Here is a 12600-nt window from a genome sequence, read left to right on the forward strand (position 1 = left end):
ATTATCTAACTTTATAAACACCAGACAATAATCCATTTTATATGCTTAATTTACTGAAATAGTGCTTACATGTCTTCCTGAACACATAAAAAAATAAAATGGAAAATAATAAACTATGAATTGATATGCTACACTTCGTTTTGCTTACAGATCACAAGATAATCGCGTTCAGATAAACCAAGAGAACACTGTGGCTCAAAAGGCCAAACCATTAAAATATTGTTTAGAAAAATAAACAATTTGTGTATTTGGTCCCATTATTCACATGATTTTCAGAGCAGACACAACATCCTCTAAACACCATCCAACATATTTGTCAAATGTCAAATACTTTGAAGAGGTGAAGACAAGTGCAAGTTGAGCTGATCTGCTTCAATGCACACATTTGCAATATCCGCTTAAAACTCAGTTTCATTTAAAATCCATTGTACAGTACTGAAGCAAATCTAGAATGTCAGGTCATACATTCATAGACAAAGTCTATAGAAAATATGGTGATCTGTTTAAATGGGAAATATCTGCAATTTTGGCACATTTATGAAACTTCATTAGAGACAATATAATTTTCAAAAATGTTTACAGTGATAATGAAGTGTAAGCAATGAATATAGGACTGTTAATACATACAGTGCAAGTGTCTCACTTCTCTTTAAACAATAAAGGTGTAGCCTTGTTGAGTAAAAAAAAAATCCACTTTTCATAGTATGCACACTTCCCAAAATAGTCATATGTAGTGAAAAATATTCAACTAGAGGAATAAAAATAAATGAAAGACAAAGTATCTCACATGTGCAAACATAATGCACAACATGAAGGAAGCTCCTATAAAAGACATTTTTAAAAACAAAATCTCTCAAAGCAACATAGCACGCTTTTGTTTTTACTGAGACAATGAATGAGGTGAGTTGGATAATGTAGGTAAAGCTTTCATGGTGCGATCCAAATGTAAACATCTGGATATAAGCACTGCATGTGTCTCTTGGCCAGAAATTCAAGTCAGTATCATTGACATCATTATATTGAGCACTTAAAATGTTTTGTTAATACCTAAACACAAAAAGGCATTTGCAGTTAAAAATTACAACTGCTACTCAGCATTTACATATTAGTGCCTTTTTGAATTTTAACAAAATAAAACATTAAATTTATAGCAATAATACACTGTATAAAGGTAGGCTATTTTACTTTATTCTAGACCCCAGTAAATCAAACAGTCCCAGGGCAGATTTTATGATGGGTATTTAGCCAGTGACAAGACTTTCTACAAATGGAACATGAAGCAAAATGAAAAGCATTAATGGCAAAGATCAATGCCTTTAATTGTATCATATGAAACAGCTGCTGTTTTAGCACAATTATCTGAGAAACTCATTTTGTCATGCATTTTATGGAGAATAAAAATAATCAAGCATAGTTTCCACAGTCCCAGCGATATTCTCTAGCCCCAAATTACCTAGACTTGCATGCTCAATTTTCCTTTGCCCATCTCCCTCCAAAAAAGATCTATCTTCATTTAGGATTTCTAATTAAAATGTTTGATCCTTCTAGGAGTTCTTCCTGATCTGCGCGGACTGAGGACGGCTTTACCATCTACAGATACCCAGGAACGTAGAAAATATTTATCAGAGCTAGTCTTATGCCTTTTGACCTGGCATTCTTTGTCAAATTGTCTTTGCAGCTTTAGTGCGAGTTCTCTGTCCTTTCTCTCTTGACACATCTTTTCAGCATACAAACCACTCTCCACACACTGTGTTTCAAAGGCATCACAGCATTCTGTTCTGGATATTTTTATCTTCCCAGTCTGTTCCAAATGTTTGGTTTTCTGGCTCCTTTTCTTGCCCCTTCTTGAGGTAGGTCTGTTGAACACATAACTCCTGACTGCATGCTCATCTCTCGAGTCCTGAAGCTCGTCAGTATTGTGATTATGACAACTTTCTCCAGCAGATGCATCAGTCATAGGCGATTTGAAGTTTTCATTTTGAAGCAGTTTTGAAGGTGCACAACGTGGTTCACAAGCACCACACAACTTGTGAGAATCCGAACTAGCTAACGTCGATTGGCCGTCAGGCTCCCTGCTACAATGATCGAAACTCAACCGTCGTTTATTCCTCAGCAAAGACTTTTCTCTCTGTTTTCCATAAATATCTATGTTTACACTGCATGTGCAATGCTGACCTTGTGATCCTTTTCCCACTGGAACTGAGTTACAGGATTTACCATCTTTGTCTTCTCCAGAGCTTTGCTTGACAGGCAAAGAGTCAATCACTGGGCTTGTGATGGTGCCTTTCGACGTCACCTTGATACACTGACGATCTATTTCAATCTGCTTCCACTTCTGTAGGATTGTGGGGCTGGCTTCGTAGCTGGTGGTCTTCTGCAGGCTCTGGGTTAAGTTCCTGGGAGTGGACTTGACAATAGTGGGTTCCATTAGCCGGCCATCTGGTAGCCTCTTTGGTGGGGTGCACGGTGAGCAGACAATGGGTTTGAAGTGATTGAGCTCTTCTGAGATGCTGTCATTGCTTTCTGGGCTGATAGACCGCTCTGGTTTAACATGAGGCACTAAGGAAGTAGCAGGAGAAGCAAGGATGGAACGCCAGTGGTGTCTCTTGTCAAGAGGAAGAACAGGTGCTGAGAAGGAGCGACTATTCTCAGAGGACAAGAGGATTCCGGCATTGTAACTATGAGCAATACTGGCCTTCAGTGAAGAGAAACACAGGAATAAGAATTTAGTAAGGAGACTTTAGAAGAGTTTGGAGAAATACTCTAGAAGAAGAGAAAGTGGGGTGGTCACTTGTGTCAAGATTACTCTTCCAAATGTGCAATATGTTTAGGACTGCACAAATCTCCACTGAAGTCATACCTTCTCTGGTGCTGAAAGGTGTGACTGAGCTCTTATTTTTCCTCTGCCCTCCTCAGAGTCTGTACAACTTTGGCTTCTCTGCACAATGCTGTTTTGAAAACTGTCCAAGAAGTACAAAAAAGGTGGAGAACAAGCAAAGTGTTACGCAAAACCAAATCTAAGGCACCTCTACATAGAATATTGATCAATAACTTTATGAAGTAAAAAGGTTGTGGTACCCTCTGTTGAATGCTGGAGAGAACCTGGTTTTACGGACAAATGCTGATACATGTCTGGTCCTCATTCTCATTGGCTCTTCATTCTCAGAGTCTGACAGCACGCCATAAGTCTGAAAGATAAGAATTTGACATTGGGGGTCTGTGCTGTATTGACACAGATATAACCTTTGACTGAACAATCACAAATGCTTCCATGAAGAAATACTGTAAAAATAAAATGGCATGTTCATACTTGGTCTGAATGATCAAAAGTTTAAATGCATGTACAGTTGAGGTCAAGCTTATAGACAGCACTTGATTGTGGAGTGGGAACTAATAAATCAGCATACATATAAACGTGTACTTTATGCTTAGAAATTATGCGGAGCACAGTGATATCTCTCCAGATCAAAAACCCTGACTCTGCTTAGTAAGTCTTACTGTCTTCAAACGTAGACTGAACAGACTCACCTGTTTGTTGAGTACTTAAATGAGCTCTAAGACCACAGACAGCACTTATCCTTCTTTACATTATATGTTTATCTGTCTATGGTTTTTTGTGCTTCCATGTATCAGTTTTAAATTCTTGTTGTTTAAGTTTGAACCTATGTTTATTGCAATACTAGGTCATGGCATTGACTCCTGTAGTTTAGTAGTAGTCTGGCTCAAGGGTATATTGAATCTGACACATCTACGCTACTATTTGTGACCAGATACAAAGCACTTTATAAGTTGCTCTAGATAAGAGTGTCTGCTAAATGCCCTAAATGTAAAAGAGAAGCAGAAAAGGCAAAAACATACAGCGTCTTGAAAGTGCAGCGGTTCACATTCTTCCTTTTTATGGTGAGTCGTTTTTTTCTTTCTCTCCTCAGCTCCTTCATCGGTCATCTGGAAACGAGAGGATCACATTATTGTATCAGCTAACAAATATTTTTATAGTGCCTTAAAATTTCTGATTGCCCTACTTTGAACCAGTATTTCTGTGGGTGTCTCATTAATGCTTCTTTAATGGTGTTCTTTTCATTCTATAGAAGAATATATATATAGATATATATTAATTATGATCAGCTAAGGTGACAAGACCACTGGGGCGCACTGCCTTTGTGTTTGCGTTTATGGGGTTACTCACCTTATTCTTTTGCTTTTCATTTTCCTGCCTCAGTTCTCCAGTTTTAAATAACTGTGGTGGTGAACTGAAAATGCCTGTGGAAGATATTGTCCAAAATCATCACTGCTAACTGAAGAATTCAAGCAAATACCAAAGATGTTGCAGGCTGAACCAAACCAGCAAATCAAACTTCCAACAGCAAATAACAAATCTGGGTGTGTATAACACAGATACCATATACAGTTGGTACGGGCCCTTCACATAGAAGGTAAATAAAGAAAACTTGAATATGTAAGGTAACCTACATTATGTTCTTAGTTACAGTACTCCATACTATATTCACAAATGTAATTAAAGGAATATCTCAGTGATAAACCTCAAAGCCATTTAAATGGTTTGTCAAATGCTTATTACACCATGCAAATATGACCCCTTATAGACTTTCATATGGTATAAATTCAAGATTTGATTCAACCTGCTACATTTGTCAAACATGTTTAATTTAAATTAAAATGTTACTCTTGAGGATTTGCATCCAGTAGCTAAGGCATCAAAAAGTCATCAGTATACAGTAGGCCTACAGATAGTAGAGCTAACCACTGTTCAGTAATGATTTATGGTTACTTTTTTGTAAACATATAAATTATTTTATTGTGCTGAACATAAAAAAGGTTAATGTTTGAGGGTCTGCACAGGAACATCTTCAAGACATCCATGATCTCAATTTAAGAACATTTGTGTTAATGCGCTGTTAAATGCAGACCAACACTAATGTGTTTAACCGTGAGTGACAATGCAGATTTGTTTTTGTCATTAATACAGATGTCATTATTTTAAGGGGCAACACAATCTTTTCAAATTATATACTGCATTAGTGGAGGTTTTTAGTAAGGTTGTTTGTGCGTGTGTTAAGACTAGTCCAAACAACACCCCAACATAGTTGTTACTTGCTGGAAACAACTAAACGTCATCCCCATCTGTGCTTCAAACTCTGTGCTCCTTCGTGTTAAGTGGTAATTATTTCACATTTTCCTCTGAAACACATTCTCGTGCCCATCTCATTAAGCTCACTTTTGCTGCAGATTCGTGACAGCTACATATTAAATACAGTAACAACATTAACGACCACATGTGTGACATAACTGACATGTAGAACAGCCAATCAACTGAGGCGTTTTAAATCTTAAAATCCTGCGCCTTAAAATTTCACCACGCTTATTTAATTCCACTGTCTTCAACTTAGGGAACTTGAATCGAGTGACATGTTAATAATAACTTAAGAAGAATTTAAGTTATGCTGTCGGGAAAAAACTGACCGAGCTAACTAAAAAAACTCTTTAGGAACACAACTTACATTAAAGAGAGACTGAAAGCTCCATAAACAAGCCAACAAAACTAGACAGAGAACATTAAGGCTCCACAGCACCTTCTCTCTGCTGCTGAAGTGACTTTGTGGCTAAGTAAACAATACAGGACAATTACACAAGCACGTTGGGCTCCCTCCTACTTGATCACTGCACTTTCAGCTATATGTAATCGTAGAAATAATGACGTGGCGTGACATTAGGAAACGTTTATATGCGTTAAAGAGTTGTTTGACATTGGGCCAGAGGAACACGACAGTGGTCTTGCACATTACAAAAAAAAACGGATCATAAGATTTTCAGTTAAATTGTGGGGAAACACTTGGGCCCGTGTGTGAAGTGCGTTTGTATTTTCGCATCAAGTTCATATAACCACATCCACGGACTCAGTCTACATTACCTTCCACAACAGCCCCTCCGTCTCTTTGCTCTATTCTCCGCTTGCATCTTTCTGGGTAACTTTGTCGCACCATGTCCCAGAGTTCTGCGTTCACCAGCTTCTTCTCCCGGGACTGTTTACGGGCCCAGCTGGACACCCGCAGCCGGCATAAGGGGCAGCACAAACTGGTAAACTCCACCGTCCGCTTAAAACAATGAAGGCAAACGGAATGTCTGCATGGCATAGTTACAGGCTCTAATAATATCTCCAGGCAGACGGGACATCTCGCTTCCTCTAAGGTAAGAGCACGCACAGGTGTGTGGATCCGAGGTGCCACAGCGCCAGGCTTCATTTTATTCCTCTGTCCTAATCCACTGGCGGATTTGGCGCAACCCATAGCCGCCATTTTCATTGGTATCTCGCTACTGGGTTTGAAAACAATCCCCGCCCAGTTTTTTGCATCGAGGGGGTAAGGCCAGGGACTACGTGAATCTCAACATGAAGGCCGTTTTCCAATCCCCGTGTTAGCAAGGGCTTTGGGAAGTGCACTTTGAGAATTTTGCAGACTTTTGTCACTTCTTTATACTACAAATAATCATTATCACACTATAGATTTTTACAGCACTACCCATTTTGCAATGACTTCCTATAATACCAAAATAAGGTAAGGTGGCATGGGAGCTGTACCTATACATAAGTATACATATATATATTAAAAACAGGGCATATCCAGGAAAAATAGGATGTATGGTCTAAAATGACTCTAAAATGTCCTACAAGTCTCTTATTTATTTACAACAAAAGAATGATGGATGGATCAAACCTTCACAGTAGTCACAATATGGTAGATAATTATTTTAGTAATAAATCACAGAAGTGGCTTGTTTTAAAAAGGGCCATACTGGGGGTGCAGAAGTCTAATGAAGGTCTAATGGTCTTATTGGTGGTGGGACCATTCAAGGCCAGACAGGGTGTGTCACTCCTGTCCAGACAATGAGCTGCGGCCCGTAAGCACAAATCCAGCAACCAGGTCTGGTGGCATGTGTGGAATAGTCTCAAACGAGTCAACAGGCTTGTTGCCTATACACACTACCTTTATGCATTTGCAGAAGGAAAGTCAATTGGGAAATTATGAGGATAACAGGAAATGATGCTGAGCTCTGACCTCTGACTTTATGAGAATTAAAGAGCGTATTCAAATAATGCAGATTTTATGCAGAGTTGCACTTTTCAACAACTCCCAGAGGCAATGTTCTGTAAAACTGACTCTGGTCTGACCCCATGGTGTCTTTTAAAATTGGAGATGTATTCAAATAATGCATATTTTATGCAAAATTATACATTATTCAAGCACACAGTCAGAAGTTGTGTTATGAAACAAACCCCAAATATTTAATAATAAACTTTTGGATACTGGGTGCACTAATAGCAAATAAAATAGTTTTTCTTTTGTTGTCTAGATATTAGAACATTAGAATATTGATTACTGATCTACTTAAAAGCATAAAATATTAAAGTGCATTACCTACTATATCTGATGTACTATTTCTTTCTTGTTTAAAAAATATATACAATAATCTTTGGCCAGTGAATATGAATCAAATCAGCTAAATTCATGCTTATATATGCAATAAAAGTAAGTTGATTACAATAAGAGTAGACTGATTAAAACTATACTAAGCTTCAGTATATAGTTTAAGTATCAATAGTCGTCAAGATAAATTCCAGAAATTTCCTAGATATCCAAAAGTGCTGAATTTCATTATGATTAGCCTTAGTTATTGGGGGTATTTGTGGCGCTTTTAGTGAAACCAACTCTCCATGCCAGTAGGTGGCACTCCGCTACCGTATAAGTCCTAACAAACCTCAACAGAAAAAGAAAAGGAAAAAAACAAAGATATTAGCGAATGAAAACCTATTAGTAACTGGCGGGTCCTGTTTACGTTCAGTTTCGCTAAGTCTCGTAATAGGATATGTCCAGCTTTTAAAAAATTACATGAATGTGTGCACATAATGTATTCTGTAACGTCATTTTTTTAATATAAATGTGAAAATTATTCACCGGGCTGTAACGATCAAAGGCTGTAACACAAATAGTGAAGAAATAGTGAAGAAATGCCAAATGTGTAAGCTAGGCTAGACACCACTCCTTTTTTTCCTAACGTATTCACGCGTCGTAGTTGCACGTTTTTTGCGTCTCTCGCTGTGTTTGCTACGGTCTCTGGTCAACATGGCAGCCTACGTGCAGACCTGCACATAATCTGTTTGGTTTTGACAGTTCAAAACTTTATGTCTACGATGTCAATACGAAGCAAATAACAATTCATGTCGAGCAGGTAATCGAGAACAACCACTGTTACCATTTTTTGTTAGAAGCGTTCAGTTCAAAGTGTTTCTTAAAAAAAATGTTTAGTAACAAGTTAACAACTAATTTGTCTGAATATGCTAGAGTACACAGCTTTACAAGTGTCAAACAAATGCATACAATTTTATATGCCTACCACCCCCTAAAAACCAACAAACCTGACGTCATTGCTAATAATAATCATCTTGTTTTGCTATTGTTGTTTGTCATCACACATCAGGCCTTGCGGACCCAAAATACAAGCACCTAAACGTTGACATGTCACCAGGCAAGACCTCAGTCAGCGTTGTGAATTTGGGAAGGACTGCTTACCGCAGTGGTCTACAGATACAAGAACACTATGTCAGGAAACATTTTGATTCTTCATGCCAAACGCCAAACACTTTACTGCTCTGTAATCACTATCCTGTTTACACCATTGGCATCAGGCGTGCACAATACCCACTCGAGGAAGAACAGAGGCTGAAACGTCTGGGTGCAGACTTTATCCGTACAAATCGAGGAGGCCTAATAACTTTTCATGGACCAGGGCAGTTGGTGTGTTATCCTATCCTCAACCTGGGCTACTTTAAGAAGAGCCTAAGGTGGTATGTGTGTCAGCTGGAAACGACTGTGATTAAGATGTGTAGCAAGTTCGGGATCAAAGCATCCACATCTCCAGACACAGGTGTATGGGTTGGAAGCAACAAGATTTGTGCAATTGGTAATTTTAATTCCCCTGTTTCACATTGACCATCATGTGCATGATTACTGGCAGAGTTGTAATGGCTACCTATTACCATATTTTTCAGGCATCCATTGTGGTAGATATGTGACCTCGCATGGATTGGCCCTGAACTGCAACACCGATCTGAAGTGGTTTGACAACATTGTACCCTGTGGAATCGTGGGGAAAGGAGTGACCTCTCTTAGCCAAGAACTCGGCCGTGATGTCACAATTGAAGAGGCTACTCCTGTGTTTCTGGAGACTTTCTGTGACCATTTCAACTGCTCTCTGACAAATGCTGAAAGCTCATTTGATCAGACAGAACAGAGTCTGAATTAATAAATGTACATAAAGTCTACTTGATTGTGGAGTCAATTCTCGATGCTTTTAAAAAAATATTGGATTCGTGCAGTGGAATGTTTTACTAAAGCCCCAATGGACTTTGCAGTCTCTTTTTTTCCACACTAGTATCAATGCAGTTACAGCACACTGAGTAATTATGTTGATACTACACTTACTCTATATACTTTGTATATGAGTATAGGCACATCTACTATAGTATTTGTCATGGTAGCTGTTGTGTAATTCTTTTCTTTGTATTAATCCATCTAAAGCCAAAATGTTTGCATTGTGAATGGCAGTAAATGTATCCTTTGGCTGTTATGGCCCTTTACATTTTGAAATTTTATGACCTTGGTGTGCATTACCATTCGTATTTATTACTCTTCATGTTTTTTTTCCCTCATCTGTCACTCAACTCATCCCCTTGTAATGGTAATGCTTACTGTATGTCTAGATTTTTTGCATAATGAAACACTGTACACATTGAAATCTGTATTTTTGTATAATGAACAACCATGTGAAAACAATAATGCACATGAATATGTTTAATAAGTTTAAGGCAAGTGTGTCTTTGAGAATAATAGTAATTTATTTTGCAATTGTTTAAAATAAAGTGTTATTTTCCTCTTGTTTACATGCAGTGGTAAATCTCGAGTTCTCCTGGCTCACTCTGCTATGGAGCTTTCAGCTTTCATTTTTCTTCCAATGTGTGAAAATATCAGGTATACTGAACATTAATTAGATGCGTGTGTATATTAATAACATCAGGTTTTGTAAGATAGCACTCCACCATCACGATTCTTTCTCAGCTTACGTTTGAGGTGCCATATATGAGAAACTGCAGTCACGCTTGGAGCAGCTCTCAGTGAAGGGGCTGCTTATATAAGCATGATTAATTCTCTGTCAGGCGTGTTGAAATGGCAGCTCTGTAGAAGGACCAGCCGTGATTTATTGCTCTGATTTTATCATGGTAGCTGCTGTGGTGTAGAATAAACAATCAGCACAACGCTCTGGGCTGGATTCCATTACACATTCTATTATTTTTAAGGGATGTGTATGGGGGTAAAAAAAATCCTAAAATAGGCTGTGTCCTGTAACCTTTGCTGAAATGATATAAAGTGCTTGTTTATTCTGCACAGAAATATTTTATTAAAACTTCTAAGTGGCAGCGTATGGTATTTTGCATGTGACATAGAATACAAAGACTTAGAAAGTGGGATCATGTGGTGTCCTGCCATCTCTGCTATTACATTAATGAAAGCAGCGGTAGTATTTACTACAAACCACTCAGGTTTAACGATGCTGCCACAATCTTTCAGTTAGAATTGGACGCCTTGTTTCCAGTGGTGGAATTATGAGTGCTTACAATATTTGACCACTGGATGGCAATCTTCTAAAACCAATATGCATTCCTTAATTCTGTAATTTTGCTCATATCAGCTAATCCTTAATTAAGGGTTACCCTGGTTACCTTTTCCCCCCAATATGGATCTACTATCCACAGCTCCTGGAGTGTAGAGTGGATACAATAAACAAAAAAGAAATGTGGACTTCGTTATCTCTTGTTGAACAAATTGACAAATTGAGCACAGGATTGTTCAGTGCTGAATATGTAGCTCCAGGTTATGTGGAAAAATTATAGCTATATAAACTCTCGAAATTTTAATTGATAGAACTAATTAGTGTTGATCTTCATCATGCATTCAGGTAATCACAGACATTTAAGAAAGGAAACGATCCACCTGCTAACATACGAACTTGGAAAGACAATAGGAAAAGAGTCTTTAATATCCGTGATGTTTGTCATGTTTTCCTGATGAGCACAATGACCTCCATAATCTCACGTCTATAGCTAGCTACGATAGATAACTCTAGATAACTAGAGATCTTACTAATTTACCTGATCTTGGTCTTCTATTTATGGCAGCTGGCTAACAATGTTAGCTACAGTGGTCATCCCTGTTTCAGCTGTTATCCAGCCAGCTAATTAATCAAATGTGGTTAGCTAGCTGGCTACAATTTTGAGTGAATTCTTGTCTAATGTCTAAGCTAATGCCATTTGTAAATCATTATGGATGTGTTGGTTAGGTTTTTACACATTTATAGTGTGTAAAATTATACTTATTTTACACATTTACCTCGAAAATTACCAACTGTTCAGCTGCTATCTATCCAGCGTATGCAATGATCTATTTTAAAATGGTTTAATTCAGCTTCAACTGACCTAATGTAAATGTGACTATAATTAATGTTATAATAATACTGCATTTCAGAACTAGAGGGGAGCCAAGCCTGTCACATTTGAACAGTTTATAGAACCTGATACTTGCTTTATTATTTGAACGCTGCCAGAATACAAGACAAAATTACATTGAGTAGGCAGAATAGCCAAGCTACACAAAATATGCTAAATACATTTGTTGGATGTCAGTCACTAATTTACATCTAATGTATCAAATTAGTCAAATACTTCATGTATTTTGAGATCTGCCTGTTCACACAGAGCAACTGACGAAGCTAAAGAAGGAACATAAGTTTCTGAAATATTTGCAGATTCTAAATTATATTTTCTTTAAAATGTGACTTACAAAACGTCTTCAATAACATCTTCATTAAGGTGGAACATATACTTCTTAAAGGTAATAACTTTAGAAATTCGTATGCACATATAAATCATACATAAAGATGAACCTAGAAGATGAACAACTGGATAAATAAAGCTCCAGTGCAAAGTCATAGGTTGCTTTTTGTCTGCAGCCTTTACAACTCATAAACTCATAAACTCAAGTCTCTGGGTAAAAATACCCCTCTCTCACCTTTTGATAGATTTTAAGTAAATATCATAAAGCCATCAATACTAATAAACAATCAAAACTAGGAAAGGCAGTGGGAACAGCTTAACATTAGTTCTGGAACTCACCCCCAGACTGAGTCTCCAGGACTGTGTACTCCCTTCACAAAGCAGATATGACAGAACCGCAACTTGTAAGCAACGCCAAAGTCTTAAGGGGACTTTCCTTTGTTCATGATCGCAATTATATAACGTGATAATGTGTGCTTTTTACAAAGAATGGACAAGTTGTACACCAGAAATAGTTCAGAGCAACTATAAAAGCACTCCATAAGGGACTGAAGATGCTCTGAAGAGAAGTGACATCCCAGTTACTTATTATTGATATATCTGTGCATTGGCCAGTGCTTTCATTATCTTATCTACCCTTTTTTGGCTAGGGAGAAGAAAGTGTCCCTGGATACTTATAAGAAACGGAAAGGAGTGCC

At 37.8% G+C, this 12600-nt stretch overlaps 2 protein-coding genes across 2 annotated transcripts; one reads left to right on the forward strand and one right to left on the reverse strand.

Annotated features, from left to right (window-relative positions):
- Nucleotides 1–31: 31 nt before the first annotated feature.
- Nucleotides 32–6335, reverse strand: rnf169 (ring finger protein 169). Its single transcript, XM_076976391.1, has 6 exons — nt 5930–6335; nt 4187–4260; nt 3859–3945; nt 3079–3188; nt 2861–2960; nt 32–2695 (listed from the first exon to the last, which is right to left on the reverse strand). Exons 1-6 carry the CDS (start codon nt 6318–6320, stop codon nt 1523–1525), a joined length of 1935 nt encoding a protein of 644 aa, XP_076832506.1. The 5' UTR covers nt 6321–6335; the 3' UTR covers nt 32–1522.
- Nucleotides 6336–7784: 1449 nt separating this feature from the next.
- lipt2 (lipoyl(octanoyl) transferase 2) lies at nt 7785–9955 on the forward strand. Its single transcript, XM_076976392.1, has 3 exons — nt 7785–8244; nt 8494–8976; nt 9065–9955. The coding sequence occupies exons 2-3, from the start codon at nt 8532–8534 to the stop codon at nt 9316–9318; spliced, it is 699 nt and encodes a 232-aa protein (XP_076832507.1). The 5' UTR covers nt 7785–8244; nt 8494–8531; the 3' UTR covers nt 9319–9955.
- The last annotated feature ends 2645 nt before the right edge of the window (nt 9956–12600 follow it).

This window comes from Brachyhypopomus gauderio, chromosome 16 (genome assembly GCF_052324685.1).
Source record: "Brachyhypopomus gauderio isolate BG-103 chromosome 16, BGAUD_0.2, whole genome shotgun sequence".
NCBI lineage: Eukaryota > Metazoa > Chordata > Actinopteri > Gymnotiformes > Hypopomidae > Brachyhypopomus > Brachyhypopomus gauderio.

Bases quoted from the DNA above. Each gene is read 5' to 3' on its own strand.
- rnf169 (XM_076976391.1), bottom strand. From the start codon at position 6,320: ATGAAAATGGCGGCTATGGGTTGCGCCAAATCCGCCAGTGGATTAGGA. The intron at 4,261-5,929 runs GTAATGTAGACT...TATCTTCCACAG, and splicing joins CGGAGGGGCTGTTGTGGAAG to GCATTTTCAGTTCACCACCA. The intron at 2,696-2,860 runs GTATGACTTCAG...TCTTCACTGAAG, and splicing joins ACCTTTCAGCACCAGAGAAG to GCCAGTATTGCTCATAGTTA.
- lipt2 (XM_076976392.1), top strand. From the start codon at position 8,532: ATGTCACCAGGCAAGACCTCAGTCAGCGTTGTGAATTTGGGAAGGACT. The intron at 8,977-9,064 runs GTAATTTTAATT...CATATTTTTCAG, and splicing joins CAACAAGATTTGTGCAATTG to GCATCCATTGTGGTAGATAT.